Source organism: Lissotriton helveticus, chromosome 8 (genome assembly GCF_964261635.1).
Source record: "Lissotriton helveticus chromosome 8, aLisHel1.1, whole genome shotgun sequence".
NCBI classification, from domain to species: Eukaryota; Metazoa; Chordata; class Amphibia; order Caudata; family Salamandridae; genus Lissotriton; species Lissotriton helveticus.
In genome coordinates, this window is record NC_136069.1 from 469,059,641 (window position 1) to 469,080,723 (window position 21,083).

The window sequence follows — 21,083 nt, forward strand, 5'->3', positions numbered from 1 at the left end:
AATGTGCGCACATTTATTTTCAGGCTAGTCAATAGTTTCTAAAGGATGAGTTGCACGCCTTGAAAGATCTCCACTGAGGTCATGGAACATGCCGCTTTGAATAGTACAAAGCACCTCAGTACAGGTTTGGTGTAGTAAAAATTGCAGCATCTCAGAACCAACAACCTAACGAAAGACTGAATAAGCATCTCTCAGCCATCCTAAGTAGAATGGTCACTGAAGAGGACTGTTTATCGACAGTTCTACCTTCACCTAGCTGCTATTTTTCTGGAAAATATAGGTCAGTACCAGTCAGAACCTTCGTAATTAGAGATGTACAGATGTTGCTTTATTGAAAGAAAACTCAAAGCAAAAAGAAAGCTGCCAACTTGTCACTTTGTGGACAGAAAATTGCACTGGGAAGCTTGTGGGCATGGGATGAGGAGTCTCAAAGACCTTAGAGATTCGCTTCTGAGGTGTGAATAGCAGGACTCCTATTCTAAACCTGGAAATATTTTCAGGAGCACAGGCACAGAGAAATAAGAGCACATAAGAATATTGAAATTCAAATAAACTTCATTTAGCATAATATAAATAAAATTACTAGTTTAAAAGCACAGTGATATCGTTCCCCTTGTTGAAACTAACCATGTATACTTATTTGAGGTTTTATATGGCACGAACAAGGGCATTGGGGATTCAGAGCATCTAAAAATTTACAGGCATGTTGATACACTGTGCAGCAATGGTTGAAGAGCTCATACAACTTTGTGTACACTTTAGAAGAAATCCCAAAGAGTATAGTATGTTAAAGGAATACTATATTTAGAAGCGGTTCTTAAAAACCAACAACTTTAACAAATCAAGTAGAGCACAGCAGGTTTGATGTGGTTTTACCAAATATCTGATCGTTACCAAGAACTTCACCTATGAATTTTTAAACCAATCACTTCAGCTTAACCAGAATCTACTGTGGCTTAAAAAAGTGCATGATATTGCCCATTTAATAAGGCACAATGAATCATTTACCTTATTGATCTTTTCTTTTGGATGCGTCAGAAGATTAGGAAAATGCGCCAGGACATCGCAGTTCAAAACCACTTGTGTCTGTTCATCTGTACCAGTCACAATGTTGCCCACTGCTCTCAGTGCTGCAGTCTGCAAATAATGAAAGTAATAACATAAGGAAAAAACACATTGCATACCATTTGCAGTTCAGAGCTCACCGACTGCTACCAAGACTAATCAGTGTGGATTTGGTAGCCATCTTCAATACCAGATGTTTGAAAACCCACCCAAACCAATGCATTTTGTACTGCCATACACATGCCACAAAGAAAAAAAAAACATACTGAAAAGTAAGGAAAAAAGAATTAAAGGGGAAAAGGCATTGACAAAGTAAAGCATTGATCCACCTGCCTTGACACTGTAGTGCAATTCTTTTTAGGCAAATGTGCATGTGGATAAGTCAAAATGCCATCACTGTGTAGGAGAATCAATGGCGGAATTAGGCTGACCTATTACTCCATTATGTATGATGGGGTGGGTAGGAAAAAAATGCGATTGACAGTTGAATAGAAACACTGAGAAGAGGGCTGACCCAAAGCCTCCCTGTGAATGTATAAATGTATGTATTTTTTATTTATGAATATTTATATTACATGCGGTATTCGTGAAACAAAGTGGTCTCTAGACCAGACCTAAAACATACCCACCATTTCCACTCATTTTGAAAAATCTGGCTATCAATCCCGCTCTAAATTAATCTTCTCCCTCATCCCCCCAACCTCCCCTACAATTGCATCGAAAAGCAACATATGTACCAAAAATGCAAAGCACAATAAAGAGTTTACTTTGGTTACTAGTGAAGCAAGATATTAATTTGGACTTTGCCCAGTTCACAAAGCCTTCCAGAGCAGTGACTCCATATGCCTGCAGAAGGACGGCTATACAACACCTCAACAGCTTATGACACATTAATCTTAACTAATCTAAATCCTAACAGGAAGTTAACTAAGAAAAATCTCCTCAGTTAAAGGTCTCCAATCCAGAATGCAATCAATTTAAACACTTTAAAGGACAAATTATATGCTGTTCAGAAACAGAATGGGCATCCATTTATCCATTTAACTAGGTTACCGAAAAGCATTTTGACTACCCAACCGCTCTCTCTGTACTGGCTTACATGCAGTTATGTGCCTCAGGGACATGCTCATATGTTGCTCTGTAATTATACCACACGATGTATTCTCAAAACACGCGGACAAAATGTGGAACAATGCGCTATACAAACAAATATCGCTTCCTGAAAGTACATATTCAGACTACCATACACTACTGCGTATGCGAAGAACCTCAGGAGTCTAGGCTGTCTGTATCATGAGCTGATTGAGAAAATCATACTACAATTACCACAATAAACCAGCTCTAGATTTTCCGGGGGGGGGGGGGGGGGGGGGGGGGGGGGGGCGGAAGAGTAATTTTGGGAGTCTGCTCATCTATCGGTACTAGTGGGTTTCCTAGGTGTGCACACATCGGAACCACAGTACTCACTAGGTCCAATCTCTCTATCAAGAAAGCTGTTGCCTACACTAACGTTTTGCTGCCTGGGGAACTCTCAGTTCTTAAGTATCAGAATCTTCAGCACACCTTTTACCAGAATTTAGCAGTGTCTTCGTACCACTGTACAAACACCAGAGCGATTCCTGGGGCCGGAACGTGAGCACACAGGGACTGGATCAAGTCCACCCCTCCCTCCCTCTCTCTTCCCAGCCACTTACTCTGCCTTCCAACAGTAATCTGCTTATAAGGTGGGTCAGCTCCCTACAGACAAACATCAATTAACTTGCTTGGTTCTTCATTTCCCTCTCCAGTACTGGACCCTCAGCCTCTGAATACCACACACCCTTGCAGTAGGGAACAACTAGAGGCTCTCTGTGAGACTACCCAGGACTGCCCTCTTTGCTGCAGTTTGGGTAAAACTAAGTCCATATATGATGCCGATCATGACCCAAGTAGGACACACTTGGGGAGTCAAAGCAAGAGTTAAGTGTCCAGTTGATAATACCTCATAACGCCTTGCCTTATTGCCACACACCTAGCGTAGGAAGCAACGAACAGCCATGTTAAATGGCTGAATAGAAAGTATACAGGCTATCTATGTATTCATGCAAATTAACTGGTTGCCTGTGGAAAAAGAAAACAAAGCCCAAGTACTATGGTTAAGACCGGCAACATCCCTAAAGGGGGGGGGGGGGGGGGTGGAGGGATACAGATTCCAAACTAGGTACCAATGAGAAAAAGTCACAGGGACGTGGAATTCCTATAGCCCGACACCCAGGACATATTGTTTGGGGTCAAGGACAACATGTTTTCATGTGTATTTTGTCCTTGGGGCAAGTAGGCCCAAACCCCTTTGGCACAAACCCTTTGGCTGCCAGTTTGCAGTACCACATTATGGATCATTGAAGGGCACTGTCTGCAGTTAAGGTAATATCTTTGTCCGTATGTTAATGCTGTTCAAACTTGTATTTATGGTTCATTAATTGAAAGCCTTTATTAGGATGAGCGCTCTATGAAAATGTTGTACACTCCGACTGCACTACTGACCGTGGTTCCAGTATAAAAATGTGGACACACGTTTTCAAAGTAATAATATAAGGGCTATGTATAATGCTCCCAGAATGCTCTCTGATTTGATGCAAATATTTGCAGAAGCTTGAAAGTAAGATTGAGGATTATTTGCTTTCAAAATAAAATATTGATAAAAAATTAAAGAAGAAAAAAAAACATTTCGCTAAACTACTATAACATTTCAGGTGCCATTTCTTTGCAGCATCATTTAGTAACATGTGTTGATGCATGCTACTATTTCCAAAAAATATTCATAATGGAAAATCAGTGTAACCAGTTTCAATAAAATTATGGGAAACAAAAATCAACAAGCATTAGCTAAGCCAGTAGATCTGAAATTGGTGGTCAGCTATTTAGTTTTGTCACTGAGTGACCTGTTTTGGCACGATTTTTGTAAAACCTTATTGGTGTTGGAGCTGCCGGGCCCACACCATTATAACAAACAGTGGCAAAAGCAAAAATAGTTTTTGGTCTCAAAAAGCACACACTGCCACAGTAGTTACTGGCACTGAACAAAACTACTTTGTGTGCCGATATGTTCCTTGTAAAAGAGCAGAATGCTGCTAATCGCAGTGAAGCCAGCTGATAAAGAGATACAGAATTTTAATAAATGCTATAGGTCATGCTCAACGTCAGACCAAATTAGGGGCCCAATTATTAAAGAATGTCTCAAAAGTGCACCCATGGTATATGTCCTTGCATTAAGTGCCACTATAAGGCTTTCATGAATTCCCAAGAATTTACAGAAGTAGGACAAGAAATAATTCTCTTCGAAAATATTTGTGAACTGCATGTTAGCATGAGCTAATATGCATTTGTAGATTTGCTCATACGAAAATCTGTGTTTGCAAGATCACTTTCCCTCCAACCACTTTTTCCTTCAACTCTGGAAGAAGGTTAACATCTGCCATTGTGAGAAGTAAATTTACAACTTTTCTCAGTATGGGAAAAGATTAGAGAAGAGTTGCTGAAAACCCTTAAAACAAGCAAGCATATAATGAGATTGCTGCCATAATTTGTTGGCGCACTACATGGCACCAAAGGGACAAGTGGGTTTTGTTACAGGACAAGTAGATTTATGAGGCAACCTGCCCCATGGACAAGTAGATATTTTATTAAATTCCACACTCCTGAAGTCACTTGATTTATTTTACCAATAGTGATGTAAACTGAGCAGTCTGATGGTATGAAAGCCATCTTGGCCTCTTTCCATTACTCACAAGCTAATTGGCTCCCATTTGATCAGAGTCTTGGACTTGATCTGTGACAATGTTTTAGTCTGGTAAATAATAGAGGCTTAATTTTTATTTTGGAGATGGCTCAGCAAACTGACAGAGAAAAGTAGGATATTCACACAACACTGCAAAACAGCCCAACCAGATCTTACAGGAAATACTAGAGATATGGAAAGTGGATTATCTCTGCCATTTCAGCAACGAAACTGTCATCTTCCCTCCAATTCTGGTTTTGAAAATTACGTGACTGATGAGCACACCATAAACAATAAAACAGCTTCTTGATAGGATACAAGTTGCTATACTACTGCAGTTAATGAGATTCTAGAATTTAATATACTGGCTACCATTTTATATGGCACAGAGAGGAGATAGATTTACTTTTATGAGGTTGTATGACGTTATAACGCATACTTTTACAACGCATACTTTTACAACGCATTTTTTACAACGCAACATCCATTACAACGCATTCCATTACAACGCATTCCATTACAACGCATGCCATTACAACGAATTTTTAAAAACTACCTTTACAACGCCTTTCCTTACAACGCATACTACCTTTACAACGCATACCATTACAACGCATAACATTACATTGCATGTATGGTAAGTATTGGATAGTGTAGGGGTAAACATTACTATTCTTACTCCAGGGGGTGCAACAGTAGGGTAAGTGTTGGATAGTGTAGGGGTAAACATTACTATTCTAACTCCAGGGGTTGCAACAGTAGGGTAAGTGTTGGATAGTGTAGGGGTAAAAATTACTATTCTAACTCAAGGGGGTGCAACAGTAGGGTAAGTGTTGGATGGTAATGGTATGCGTTGTAATGGTATGCGCTGTAATGACTGCGTTGTAATGACATGCGTTGTAATGGTATGCGTTGTAGTGTCATGTGTTGTAATGGTTGCGTTGTAATGGCATGCTATGTAATGGATGTTGCGTTGTAAAAGTTTCGTTGTAATGGTAGTGCGTTGTAAAAGTTGTGTTGTAAAGGTTGTTTCCCCTTTTATGATAAATGTTACTCTTGGCCTCTATGCCGATGCTTCATTGCCCTGCCACCTATTTGTGGGAGGCAAAAATGCATCTCAAATCTGATAATAAAGAGCTTTATGGGGGTGCATATGTTTGTTACGGCCAGCCACATCCCCTTGAATGGCTTATGCACCATGGATAGTCATTTCTTGCAAATAAGTGTCCATTGGTACATTTTATTAAAAAATAAAATACATACGCATGGAAAATTTTACTTTCCCTGTAACCATCTGTTCAAAGCAGGTAGTTCTGTAGATGCATATGGTCTGCATACTCCTGCCACCTAATGTGGGGCCCAGGTGTTTGCATCTTGTTTGAATTCAAACTAGTTTGAGTCACAAGACCTGTTGTGACTCCACCCGTTGCCCATAATGCACACTAGCATGCAGGTTACCTCATGCATGGTGTTCTGTGCAAAAGCACTACTCTTGCTGCTAGGCACTTTGTGAACACTCTTGGCCCGTAGTGATTTATAATGGAATCTTGAACTGCTAGCTTTGTCAGTTTACCACAAATCAAAGGTACTGGTGAGGCGCTGGGTGAATTGGGATGTGAAAGTATGCATCTTTCAGACTTAGCGTAGACATGAAATTGCTGTTATTACATTTTTATTTTGCATATATAGCCATAAAAAAAGTACCACATTACATACAATTAAAGGAATATGCTACTTACCAGTATGCATCTGTTCTTGTCATGTAGAGCTGCAGAGTTGTACACTTAGCAATAGATCGCCGCCTGGTGTTGGGCTCGGATGATTGCAGGTTGTTGTCTTCTTGGGAGAAGTCTTTGTAGTCACGAGATAGGTGACTCCTCCCTTGTACAATACTGCGCATGGTCATCGACTCCATCCTCAGATTGTTTTTCACCATGATGGGAAATGATGGAGTTAGTAGAAGTAAAGAGAAAGGATGTCCATGCGTGTGCATCTAAGTAAGATGAGTACTGGAACGGATACAAGTCCCGGGGAGGCAGGAGGGCGTGTACAACTCTGTAGCTCTACATGCCAAGAACAGATGCATACTGGTAAGTAGCATATTCCGTTCGAGGCATATGAGCTGCAGATTGTACACTTAGCAACGATTGTGCAGCAGTGTCTCCCCTAGCGGTGGTCGCTTGTATCCGTTGCAGCATACTGAAATAGAGTTTTAAGGACAGCTTGGCCTACTGCAGCTTGCTGCTTGGCTTGCACATCAACACAATAGTGTTTAGTGAAGGTGTGTATGGTAGACCATGTTGCTGCCTTGCATATGTCCTCTAGTGGTATGTTTCCTAAGAAAGCCATAGAGGCTGGTTCAGGATGGTAGTTTGTACTTCTGGTTTGAAACCTGAAATGCGTAACCATGCATGACGTCTGAGGATAACACTAGTGTTAACTGCTCTGGATGCTGTGTCAGCTACATCTAGTGCGCATTTAATTGAGGCATTAGATATTAATTTGCCTTCTTGTAAGAGCTCCGCTGCCTAACCAGGTAGGTGTTCCATTAATTTTTCTAGTTGGTCGTAGTGAGCCCTGTTGTAGCGTGAGAGTAAGGCTTGTGTGTTTGCTATGCGCCATATGTTTGTTGCTTGTGCAGCAATCCGTTTCCCTGACGCATCAATAATTTTTGATTCTTTGTCAGGCGGGGGTGTGTCACCAGAAGTCTGGGAATTGGCTCTTTTACGTGCATTTGACACTACCAAAGAGTCTAATGGCAGATGTCCCTTAATGTAGACTGGATCAGCTGGTGCTGGTCTATACTTTTTCTCTATTCTGGGATTTAGTACCCTACACCTTACTGGATCTTTAAAAATCTCTGGAGCATGTTTAATGACCCCTTTGATAATAGGTAGTATTTGAGTAGACCTTTGTGACTGCTCAAAAGTGTCTAATAAGAAATCCTCCTCAATGGCATCAGAGTGCATTGGAACTCCGTGGTAAAGTGCAGCTCTGTTTAATAGATGATTGAACCCAATACTATCCTCTGGAGGGGAAGGTTTTGTTGGGTAGTACTGAGGTCTGGTGCATTATTTGGTAGGAAAATATATGCAGCATCCTCTTTGGGATATTCTGGGTTGACATCTTCATCCTCATCTAAAGGGTATGTATGTGGCTCTGGTACATCATCCCCCCCACCTAAGTCATACTCTTCGTCAGTGTGGTGTGATGATGCAGGAGAAGTTATTGGTTCAATATATGGAGTGATAGGAGAGGAAGGAGAGGAAGAAGGAGAGGAAGAAGGAGAGTGAGGGTGCATTGGAGAAGTTGCACAATCCTTTTTGGCAGGAACCACAGTTGGAAGTGGTGTGTCTGCTGGTCTTTTTTTTAATGAGGAATTGCTTCTACATGTCCAGTTTTTGGATTAATATAGACTTTTTTCTGTTTAGGATCTGGTCTAAACAGATCTTCCTCTTCTATAATCTTCTTCGGCGTCGATTTCTCGGTGCCGATAGTGGTTGTTTAGTGTTTTTTGCCTTAGGAGGAGTGATTGAGTCCTGTGGCAATTTCTTCGGTGCCGAAGGTGGTTTAGGCTTGTCTGCATCGGGCCTTGTAGTCTTTGGTACCGCTATTGAAGATTTTGGCATGGAGACAGGTTTTGTTGGGCCTGCAGCGCCGGAATCTAGCTTCCCTTCTTTATTTTAGGAACCGGATGGTTTAGGAGTCGAAGCTTTCGGGTCCGTTACGGTTCTTGGGTTCGGCACCGATGCCTCTTTAGGTTTGGGTGCCGAAGAGTCTTTAGGCGCCGAAGGGCGTGTTAGCTTCGGTGTCGAAGGATGTTTCGGTGCCAATGGAGGAGGTTGAATTGGCACATGTGGTTTTTTCGGTGCCGAGGCACCGGAAGGCGTAGTCTTTTTCCTCGGAGCCGAGCCCGAAGGCGGGGCGTCGGAGGGTAAATTTCGGTCTCGACTGGGCCCCATGGGCGGAGTGCTGACCGTTGCCTTTGGTTTGGGCAATGTCTGTTGTGCAGGGGCAGAGGTACTCACGGGTTGTCGAGATGGAATCAAATCGTCCGAGTCCTCTGCTCCGGATATGATCTGGAGATCAGGCGAGTCTTCCTCGGCGACGAGTGGAGCCTCGTCCTCGGAGATATCTTCGAGTGGGTTCTCGTCCTCGGAGACGTCTTCTCCGACTATCTCCTCCTCAAAGATGGCCTCCGGTGCTGGCGCTGATCTCCTCACCTCGTGTCGACCAGCCCTCCGATCCCGAATGGTCTTCTTCGATCGGAAGGAGGCACAGGCTGTGCAGGGCGACTCGTCGTGTTCTGGCGAGAGACAGAGGTTGCAAACCTCGTGATGGTCACTGTGAGGGAATTTTGCTCGACATACCGGGCATCTCTTGAATGGAGTTCTGTCCATGAGGCGTAGGCTGTATGGCGCCGATAGGCCCAACGGCCTGCGTCGACACACCGGGATGTAGCTGGTAATGTCGAAAAGTTTATTCGATGTCGAAAATTGTTTATGTAAAGTTTCACGCTTCGAAAATGCCGAAAAGAGTCTTTTCTAGCCGGAGCGGAAAACTTTCATCCGAACCCAGTGGCGGAAAAAAACAATCTGAGGATGGAGTCGATGACCATGCGCAGTATTGTCCAAGGGAGGAGTCACCTATCTCGTGACTACAAAGACTTCTTCCAAGAAGACAACAACCTGCAATCATCCGAGCCCAACACCAGGTGGCGATCTATTGCTAAGTGTACAATCTGCAGCTCATATGCCTCGAACATATGTATTATACAGACACTGCGACTATAAAACAATATAAAACACAATAAAATCCTGGTAAAATAAGCAATGGGAACTCTACCAGGCCGGCCGTAAGAAGTACCTAATTCATCATCAACAAGGGGAAGTGATCACTTATACAATAGGTAAACATATGTACCTCCACCTTCATTATCAAGAGCCAGGGGCAGTCCCAAGTATGGGTAAGATCATGTTTCTGCAATTACTGTGGCTGATGACGTCCTTCAGGATGACCATGTGAAAGTGCTCAGAGAGGCTGACCTGTTCAAAGGCCTGATGTCTAGAATCAACCAAAGGGAGCTGTCATTTTTGGGGCTGAGGAAGTACACTCCTTTCCCATGTTGTTCTGCGGACACAGGTTCAATGGTACCCTTTGCAAGGAGTCTTTGAACCTGTCCTCTAGCTGCTGAAGGCGATCTCAGATGAAGACGCCGCAGTGAGGTTGAATACTGGGTGACATGGTGTGGATTTCTAGGGGTGATGGATGGAGAGTCATTGCTTTCTGGCAGAGGGTCTCCGGTGGAGCCACCTCTGCCATGGTCGACCATGGCAGGTAAGTGGTCTGAGATGAGGATGCAGCGGAGGAGTGACATGATGTGTAATTCTAGTTGAACCACCTCTGCCACAGCTGTTACCTCGGTGGACCCCCCAAGCAGACAGATCTTAGTTTGTTGGGGGTCCTGAAAGGGCTTTTGGTGTTTTTGGTACAATAGTTGCTGGCTTTGGACTGCAAGTTTAACACCAACCCTGGATTGCTGTGTGATAAAGGCAGATTTGGGACTGGGGAACTGTAGGATATCCATGTCCTTTTCATTTTCTTTTAAACATCTAGTAACTTGGGGTTCACAAATGCTCACTAATAAAAAGGATATTAAAGAGGTGCTGCTGCACCTTGGGTCGAAACCCTGCTATCCTGAGCCAGCGGAGGAGATTGCTGGGGTTAATCGCTCTAGTGGCACTGCATGCTGTAACGAGGGTACATCTTATGTTGGTGATATGGATTGGTTTTTCCCTCTACAGCTCCTGTTCCTGGGAGACTGGCCAGATCATCTGTGCTTCTTTCCAATGTACCAGTAAAGGAAGCCTACATATGTGGGAATGCACTACTGGATGGCTGTGCCAAGCGCTTCGCTGTTGAATTTACATGCTTAAACTCATTATCGGGTGGCCCATGTTTCTAGTGGGGACTCCATCTTGTGTGGTTTGCACAACTAAAGAGTCTGGGACACCCAGGCCATGGATATATAAGGGTCATCAGGGCAAGTTCAAACTTTTTTTTCACACTCCGTGGGTGTGACCACTGACTTTTATGGGCTTTTTAAAGTTCTCAATGGCTGACTAAGCAGCCCCTTAAAATGGGGAGGCAGTGTAGTTCACTTTCATTTAGAGAGGATCCCTACTAGGAAGACTTCCTCATCCTGAACTGTGTGCATCGTAACTTTTTTTTAAACATTTTATTGCGTTTAACAGCCGTGGAATATTACATTGGCACAGATGGTGTTTCCAGCGTAACATTAAATAGTAAGGAAGAAAATTGTGTACTCCAGTATGTAGTCACAGTGTTCAATCATACCCGAGTGCATCTTAACTTGATAGTGTTCAGTGGCCTGCTGTATTGACGCATAGGAGGTAGTCGTATTGTTGGGTGGTGAGGGTAGGGTAGGGTAGGGTAGGGTAGGGTTTATGGTTCGGATCCTCCTTTATGGAGTGTGGTTGATTGTATAGTCCTAAACTTCTTTTTCCTTTCCAGGGCCCTGAAGTGTTCATCAAAGCGTCTTGTAAGGGATAAGGCCTCCCAGAATCTGGATTGTGGAGGAGAGTGTCAAAGTAGTGATGGTGATGGAGGTGCTTTAGGTAAGGGCAGAAATGGTGGCAGACAAGTGGCCGAGTTTCTGACCCTGTTGGGGGTGGGTAGCTCCAAGGGGTCGAGGACTGTTTCAGCCTAGAAAGCCAGCCTGCACTTCTTTGGGATCCAGATAAGCTCTGGAATCAGGGCCTTGGTGAGGATTTTGCCCAAGTCTGGATGTATAAGAAAATAAGATACATACCAGTAACTGCAGTTATCCAGTATTGGTATATTTCGTAGATTCACATGCTTGAATCATTCCCTGGCATCAAAGTGGGAGTCTCACTGTACCATAATGAAGCAGTATAATAAAATGATCATAGGCTATAATGGACCATCAGATTAATAGCCTATGTCCTCTTTTAAGAAAGGACGAAAGGTTAAACTAAACAATTAACTGCTAGCACCCTTTAGCACAATCCCAAGAAAGGCTGAATCCCTCAGATTTTCCAGGACAGTGTGAGTAATATCCGAGCTATAAAGGGAGCCTCTCCTGGGAGGAAGGTGGGTCGCATGTGAATCTATAAAAGATACCAATAGTGGATAACTGGAGTTACAGGTAAGTAACTCATTTTCTTATCCAGTTCTGGGGTATCTTTCATAGATTCACATACTTGAAACAGAATAGCAAGCAGTATCATGATAAATATGATTACCCCTAACGGATCGTGGGTAATTTTAAAATACATATGCGATAAAGCATTTTAAGAGCTAAATGAAGGAAATACATATATCAACATGCAAACAACTTCATTATAAACATTAAGATAAGCATTTATGTGCGTAAACTTTAAATAAGCAAAATAATAGAACCTGTTAAGCAGTCATATACAAACGTCAGGGGACATTAATTATCTAGAATATAATGAAGAACAAGCATCTTCAATGCAATAGGTCTCGCATTTACGCAAGTTTGAGCCATTGGCATTGTAAATGACAATACCTTTTATTTATGTTTTGGTTTTTAATCCCTCCGCTGCGCTGAACGTTCCGCACTGGTGCGGAACGTTCTATTGCGGGGCGGGGCCGCGACGTTCAGCGGACGTGCGCAGCACTACAGAGGTAGTGCACACAACGTCCGCTGAACGTGCACCGCACTTAACGGGTTAAAACATAAATGAAAGGCATTGCCATTTATAATACCAATAGCTTAAACTCTCGTAAATGCGAGACCTACTGCATTCCAAATGCTTGTTTAAAAGTGTGTGTTTGTGGGGTGGGGGTTGCAAACAGAAGGTAGCAGAAGGAACACAGATGGGGAGCGAGTGTGGAAGCAAAACTGAGGGTGTGGGTAAGCAAACATGGCGCGGTGGGGGAAGGGGCACGGAGGGCATAGGGAAGCAAACGATGGAGCAATGTGGCAGACAGGGGGAGGAAAGCAAATGAGCGAGAGCAACGTTAAGCTGGGGGTAAAAGCACACCCTTTAAGGTAATCTGAGCTGAGGAGCAAAACGCAGCGAGCTGCTACTTTGGAACTGGAGTACTGCTCATTAAAGCGCTCCAATAACTTTCGGCAGGGTTCGCACTTGCGGGAGTGTGTCCAAAGAGACATTTGCAGCCAACGTTTCTTTTCTCGATCCATTTCAGAGAGGAACAAAGTGAGAAAAGAGGGTAAGAACCCTTTGTTGAAGTCATGGTTTTTAGCAAGTAAGCGGAGGAGCAAACGTAAAGCATATTCATGTTTAACATATATGTTTGTTCAGAAAATAAACATGCCAGATCTAGCGGAATTTACATCACGCACCTTTGACCTCCCTAAAGGCAGCACTGAGTTGCCCCCTTCTGTCTCCCAATCCTCCTGAAGAGCTCCCCGTTTGCCATTAGTTAAGTGAGTTAAACAAGCCGGTGGTCACAACTGCGCATAAGAGACCCTCCTGCCGTAAGAGAAGCTTGTTAAATAAAATTGTGCTTACAGACTAAAGACTGCGTACCATGTAACAGACGTAAAAGGGCCAGGCATCAAGGGAGGTTACAAATGAAAACAAAGCAGTACTAAGGAGGGACTAACAAGCCTAATAAGGAATCAGAAGCCAGCATTTACGAAGGGCAATGCAATAAGCCAATAACAAATATCGGCGGAAAGTGGGCGGGGCTTCAAGTACATACTCCAATACATCACATGCAGTGCCCAGACCAGACCTAAAAAAAACTCTATTTAAAGAGGCTTAACTTATTAGAATAGATGACAGAATACAACATGACTCACAGCTGTCTCATTCCGCTGCACTTATTCCATGCAGTAGTGCTATGTGAATGCATGGGTGCTCTTCCACGTTGAAGCGCAGCATATTTTCTCCAGTGAAATGCCTGCAAACAGCACAGCCGATGTGGAGACTGCTGTCGCTGAATGAGCTTTAGCTTTTCTTGCCAAAGGCTTGCCCACTTTAGTATTGAAAAATGGAACTGCTGCCGAGATCCAATTGGCAACGGTTGGTTTCGTCACTGTGGTGCCTTGACGGACTTGTTCATAGGGCACCAAAAGCTGGTCTGTCTTGCGGAGTCTCTTCGTTCTTTGGTGGTAGAATTTGAGACTTCGTTTAAGATTCAAAGAGCGTAGAGCTTGTTCAGCTGATGTGACCGGTTTGGGAATGAAAATCCTGAGAACAACTGGCTCATCAAGTTGAAACTACGAAGGAACTTTTGGGATAAATGTAGGCTTTGTCCTAAGGACAATGGAGTCATCCGTAAAGCGAAGTAAAGGTTCTTTAATAGTAAAAGCCTGTATCTCATGAACCCTTCTGGTAGAAGTGAGAGCGAAGAGAAGAGCGACTTTTCATGTGAGAAATTTAAGGCCAGCTAGATGAATGGGATCAAAATGTAGCTTTATGAGGGGAGGTTCATTAGAACCCTTTCATAAATTGCTTTACAAACCTAGTAGAACAGAGACAATTTTGTAGAAAAGCGTCTGAATCAAGAGATTGTAGCGAGGTGGACCTCTACCAATGCATAGACCAGGCCTGACTTAGACAAGGAGTGTAGATAAGGTAAGATCTGCCCTAGAGACGGGTGGAACAGATTCAAATTTTTCTGTTTGCACCAAATGTAGAATACTTTTCATTTTTACCTGCAAGTCTTGTTGGTGCCATCCGCTATAGACTTAGAGAGAATATTTCAGGATTCTTGTGCGAGCTTTAAGTTGCGAAATTCATAGAATTCAGGAGGCATGCATGCAATTGGAGTGATTCTGGTTCCATGTGACATATCTGACCCCTGTTTATCGTCAGAAGAGATTGCATTGGTGGAAGGTGAATGGGTGAATGGGTTTGTCCCAGAGATGAATAGAAACTCTGAAAACTAGTGCTGCCTGGGCCACTTGGGAGTGATCAGCAGGAGACTACAACGTTCCGCCTTCATCTTGGTGAAGACATTGGAAATCAGTGGGATGGGGTCAAAAGCGTATGCATAACTCCCGGATCATCGCAACAGGGCATTCCCCCCATGGTTCTGGGAGAGGGAATCTGCTGACATAAAACTGGCATTTGGTATTGCTATCAGTGGCGTAGAGGTCCATTTTGAGAATACCTTGTCTAGCAGATGGTGAGTCAACTCCCACTCGTGGCAACTGTCCTTTGTCCTGCTGAAAGTATACTGCGAAGTCCCGGAACATGTTCAGCTCTTCTGGATATCCCGTGATCCATGAGACCAACTCCAAAGCTCTTGGGTTTCGTGGGACAGCGTTAGGGACCTGGTTCCTCCTTGTTTGTTGATGTAATACATGGTAGTCGTGATGTCCTTACCAACCAGCAGAGAGCATCTTGAGATCCGTGGAAGGAAAGCTTGCAGGGAGAGGAATATAGCTTTGAGCTCCAGTTTGTTGATGTGCATTAGTTGTCAGGAGAAAGACCATTTCCCTTGAATTTGGAGGTACTACAAATGGCCTCTGCAGCCCTCCCTAGAAGCGTTCGTTGTGACTATGTAATCTGGAAGTAATGGTAGAAAGGTGAAACCTTCTGAAAGATGTAGTTTGAGATACCATCATCTTAATGCTTCCCTCAAGCGTGGAGTGATAGAGATCAAGTCTTCGAAGGACCCAGTTGCCTGTATTTGCTGTACTTGAAGTTCTACCCGTATTTTGAGGCGAGCTAGTGAATTAAATTGATTGTCGAATAAAGCATGCCTAGAGGCAACTTGTATATAATCACTAAAGCGTCCTGTCTTCCTGCGATGCTTTGTGTTAAGTTTGCCAACTGCTCGTCTGCCTTGAGAGAGGAAAGCCTTGTTCTGGATTGTGCCCAGTTCGGTTCTAAGGAATGCCATTGCTTGACTGGGAACAATGAATAACCTCTGATGGTTTATGGTAAGGTCGAGCTTGTGAAAAAGTGCCAGGCAGTCCTCCGTAGCTTTAGCTGCTTGCAGAGGTTGGAGCTTTTAGCAGCCAGGTGTCCAGTAGGGGAATATTTGATGACCTTGCTTTCTTAGAGTGGTTGCTACTGGGGCCAAGCACTGCCATCATCTTTGTGAAGACTCGAGGTGCAGTAGTAAGACCAAACGGTAGGACCGCAAACTGGTAGTACTGCGACCCAACCGTAAAACGGAGATACTTCCTGTGTGACTTCAGAATGGGAATGAGAAAATACGCATCCTGTAAGTTGATCGACACCATCCAGTCCTCTTTTTTTGTTTTGTTTATATTTTAAAGACCTTTATTGATCAACGAGTATTATACACCGCATTCGGCTTACAACCCATCGGGCCAGCCGCGTATATCTGTACCTGCATGGTTATTAGTAAACGAACACAGCCTCAAGGCCGACAACCCTGCGGTCCGGCGGCGTGATTAATCCATTATAGCATTTCACAATCATCTAAACATGTAGTAAAGTTGATGTATAGGTCTGAGTTTTTCCCTTTTGTATGTGCACCCGTAAGTATAGCGTTATTATAGCACTCATCAACTTCGTCAGATGGATAGTGGCCCGTTCTCACATGTGTGTGCCTTGCGGAAAAGTGTCAACTAGGTCCGCCTTCCAAGAGGGCGTGGGGCATCGGTGGTAGGAGATGAGGCTGCTCGGCATCCCAGGTGTGTCTGTGTGCGAGTATCTACACATCTGATCCTCCCTAATGTAAGTGGCGATTGTCTGCATTGGAGGTCAGCTAGGATCACCTCGGCTATGGCTACTACTCTCAAAGGTCCCATGATACAGTGTGTATCGTAACTAACTTCAATGAACCCGGTCAAATGGGGGACGCAGGACCTTCGCGCCAATAAACTTCAAAACTATAACTGGGGGTATACTGTAAAGGGGGGGGAGCGCGGGTAGCTATAGCCATGTGTTCAGGTAAGGAAGTGCAGTGCCAGTGCGTCAGGAGCGGTCGAGTGGGTAGGTGGGCAGGAGACTATAGTGCACGGTCCGCCTGCAAGTTAAGTGGACAAGGGGGATCACCACCATAAGGGCGTGTCAAGTGAGGTATTAAAGTGCGGCGCACGTGGCAGCTCCCGGCAGGACTCCCAATAGTAATTGGGTGTGTGGGGACGTGTGCATGGGGGGGGCGATGTCCACAACATTGTGAAACAGCCAGGCATGTAGCATGTGCCTATCAGGACGTGGGAGTCGTGTAGGCAGCGATCAGTGCGGCGTATGTATTGATGTAATGGTGCTTGGGCGCCGGGGAGAGGGGGAAAAGGAAGATCATATGATTAGGGAGGGCTGCTAGGTGCAAACGCTTCTCAGGATGTCCACCGTAAGAAGGGGTGTGGGGGAAGAGCCTGTATCCCTTCATGTGATCCCTTGGTCTACACATTTCTGTTGAAAGGAGCAGAGGATATCATCCCATTGTTGTGCGATTGGGAATTTCCTGAGGCCCACCGTTTCTTCTCGCCGCAGGACTGTGTACTCAGCTCGTGCCCAATTCGTGAGCGAGAGGCTCCAGTGTCGTATGTGTGGAGGTGTGTCGGCTTTCCACCGCTTGGTGAGCAGTCGTTTGGCCGTGATCAGTCCAAGATCCCAGTATCGGGCCTGGACTTTGTTCAGCTGTGTGCTTTTATATAGCCCTAGTAGGCAGGCCTCCCAGGTCCTCGGCACGCGCTCTTTAGTGCTGTGTGTAAGCAGCGCAGTCACCCCATCCCAGTAGTGCTGAAGGGTGGGGCAGAGCCAAACCATCCAGTCCTCTTGCTGCAACGGCAGAAAAACCTGAGCAAGGGCCAGCCTCTTGAATTTCTCCTGTTTCAGGTAAAAATTCAAGACCATGCGGTGCATGATCGGACGTAACCTGCCGTCCTTTTTGGGGATCAGGCAATACTGGAGTAGCATCCCTGACCCCTTTCCTGCTCTGGCACCACCTCTGTCGCACCTTTTTGAAGTAATGCAAGAAACTCCTTCTGCAGAAGAAGCAAATGGTCCTCTGAGCAAAAACCTTGGCAAGGAGGGTAAGGAGGAGGAAATTCCTGAAAGGGAAGGGTGAACCCATTCTCAACAAGGTTTAAAACCCACAGGTCCGTCGTGACCAATTTCCAACCTTGCAGAAAGTGAGACAGCCGACCCCCTACAGGACCCACATGTTCCAGGATGGGGGATCTAGGGCTGCTTTCCTGCGGTACCAGAAGGAGCCGGGGGAGGCTGAAGAGGAGGAGAGATTGCGGGCAGAACCACGTTGGCGATCTCCAGCTCTTCCTCTAAGATTTATAGAGTGGATTTTGCTGCTGCTGAGGTTGACGAAGTTGCGAAAGGAAGACCTTCCAAAGCCTCGATATTTCTTGTAGCCAAAACCTCTCGACTGGGTCTGCAATCCCAAGGATTTCGCAGTGGCTCTGCTATCCTTAAACCTTTGTAAGGCCGAATCTGCTTTTTCCCCAAAGAGCTTCGACTTTTCAAAGGGCAAATCAACAAGAGTGGCCTGGACATCATGTGAGAAAGTAAGTCTATATATACTGGACCAAAGTAAGGTGCAGTGTGTATAGAGACCACAACCCCCAGCGGTTTAACATAGGTTAAAGTCAGGGCTGACCTTACTCTCCAAAGTGGTAGCTTGGTCGAGCAGTAAGGCAGTACCAGAGGACAGTGTAAAGCATTTGTTGTACACACTCAGTCAGCAAAAGGTTTCACACACTCAAGTACTGAACTCCAGGCCAATTGTTTTTTATATCAAACGATATAGTTGTTTTATGTTTTTTAGAACCAACAGGTATCAAATACTTTTCTCAATATGAGTGATCTCAGGTAATCAACTTTGTAAGCACAATAGGTACAGGGGTTGCAGTAGGCAACACAATTCTATACACAATTTAACATTGAGCTCAATGGGTTTTTCTACATAAATGCAGTTGATTACTTTATAGATTACTTTTGTAACTGCAGGACTGGATCCTAGATTCAGTCCTGGGGTCTAAGCTGAAAACAGTTTAGTAAAAACATTTTGGATATTGCAATGATTTTTAAGGAATATAAAGGTATTTTAAAAGTTGACACTTAGAAACTTTTCAGTGAAAAACTAGCAATGTTATCCTAAGGAAGGAAATTCAAGTCACAGGTAAAGTTACTTTTGTAATCCAGGACTGGACTCCTAGGTTCAGTACTGGGGTCTCTACCTAAGACAAGTAAGTACTTACGATTTAGTAGTTGGTACGATTTTTAAGGAATATTTGTAATTTTCAAAAGCAGACAGTGAAATTTCAGAGAAAAACAGTCAATGGTTTCCTATGTGAGAAATTCAGGTTATGGGTAAGTACCGTTCTAATTTTTGTTGCGGTTCAGTACTGGGCTGAGAGGTACAGTACTGGCTCCTCTTCTGACTCCAGGTGAGCAATTTGGAATTCGTTACTCGGCTGATTTTATAGGAATATTTTAGAGTTTCAAAACTTCACACTTTTTTCGAGTCAAACCAGTCAATGTTATCCAATGGCAGGAAAGTGAGTTATCGGTTTCCAGGGGAGTACTCGACTGGTGAAGTTAAGGTTCTGGGCATAGACTCCGGGGTCTCCCAGGGGCGGGAAGTTACAGTAGTACACCCTAAGCGGCACAGAGGCAGCCAGGTGCAGAGAGAGTAGGCCCAATGCAATTCAATGGAGGGTAGGGGGCCTTCGGTTGGTGGCTGACAGCAAGCAGGCCACACGGCTGTGATGCTGAGCTCCTGGTCACTTACTCAGGGCAAGTGGGGAAGTAGAGTAGGGTAGTAGTTGCACTTCCAGCGGCACTCAGGCGGCTGGGTGCAGGGTGCTTATGAGCCGTCAGGCGCTCAATGTTAGCAAATGGGAAAGTTAAAAAGTGAACAAAGGCTGCAGGCTCTGGGACAGAGATTCTTCTGGTGCGACCACCACTTCGAGAGGTAAGTTGGGATCTTGGAGAAGAGGTAGGTACCCCAAAAGGAAGGAGCAGGGGACCGTGGGGTGCCGGGGTGTCTTGGTGTCGGGTAAAAGCTTACCCTCAGCTGGACGCGGTTGGGGGGGGGGGGGGGGGGGAGGTCCTGGTTCTGAGGCTGCAGGCATCGTCTGGTTCGTCGAGGAGGGTCTTTTGGCAATGGACTTCGGGTCCCAGGTGCCAGGGGGATGTCCTCGTGGTCATGGTTCACTCTGGCACGGGCCGGGCTTGGTGGGTGCAAAGTGGGCCGGGCTTGGCGGGTGCAGAGTGGGCCAGGCTTGGCGGGTGCAGAGTGGGCTGGATTTGCGGTCCCTGGCTGGCACCAGGGGTATTGCTGTTGGAGCAGAGCCTCTGATCAGGGGAGTCCCAGTCTGTTAGAGGGTCAAGGCAGGCAGGTCCTCCGGGTTGTCCAAGGTTGCTGTCCGCAGGAGTCACCGGGATTAAGCAGGAGCAGGTTTCAGGATCGACAGGCCGGTAGGGCTGGGCCAAGTCAGTTGGTGTCTAACTGTTGTTAGCAGCTGCACAGCGGGTCTTAATGATCTTTCTTCTTTTCTTATTGGGATCTGAGGAGGGAAGGATCAGGGTGCCCCTAAATACTGAATTCAGGGGTGTTACAGGTAGGGCAAGGGCAGGGACCAATAGGTCCCTGTCCTGGGGCGGCTACACCCCCTAGCCTGCTCCTCTTCTGTGGGAGGGGGGCAGGAGCCTAGCTGTGACTGGGCAGGGCTCCCCATCTTCAAGATGGCTGGAGCCCAGGGTCGTGCTACACCTCACTTCTCCCACCTGAGGGGTGGGGTTGGCAGAGGATGGCACCACCCCCTTCCTGACGTAGGGTTTCCCGCCAATCTTCCTGCCAGAGAGGGGGTCAGAACTGGTGGGGGCCAGTTGCTGAGTATAGCAAGTGACCTGGGGAAGCTCACAAGGGCGGCAGGCCTTTAAAGCTTCCCCCTGCCCATCCTGGGGGAGGAGACCTAGCACCTCGCCCAGGATGTGTATTGTTGCAGGCCCCTGAGAGCGGGGGCTCTCCACCCAGGGGTCCAGCAACATGTCTGCTGTGTGGCAACCTAGGCAGCCTCTGAGTTCAGACGTGGATTGTAGGTTAGGTTTTCAGGGGGCATCTCTAAGATGCCCTCTGGTGCATTTTACATTAAATCCCACACTGGCATCAGTGCGGGTTTAATGTGCTGAGAAGTCTGATACCAAACTTGTCAGTCTTCAGTGTAGCCATTATGGTGCTGTGGAGTTCGTAATGACGACCTCCCAGCACCATATACTCTTAATGGCATCACTGTACTTGCAGTGCCCAGGAATGGCCCTGGGTACTGTAGGGGCATAGG

General features: G+C 45.2%; 1 protein-coding gene across 2 annotated transcripts in view; it reads right to left on the bottom strand.

The window, feature by feature from the left end:
* KPNA3 (karyopherin subunit alpha 3) overlaps positions 1–21,083 on the bottom strand; it is an 802,806-nt gene that overhangs the window by 279,781 nt on the left and 501,942 nt on the right. For both annotated transcript variants that reach the window (XM_078657369.1, XM_078657368.1), the window contains exon 12: positions 1,009–1,137. In XM_078657369.1, coding sequence (XP_078513495.1) covers positions 1,009–1,137 — 129 coding nt within the window. The remainder of the gene's footprint in view (positions 1–1,008; positions 1,138–21,083) is intronic.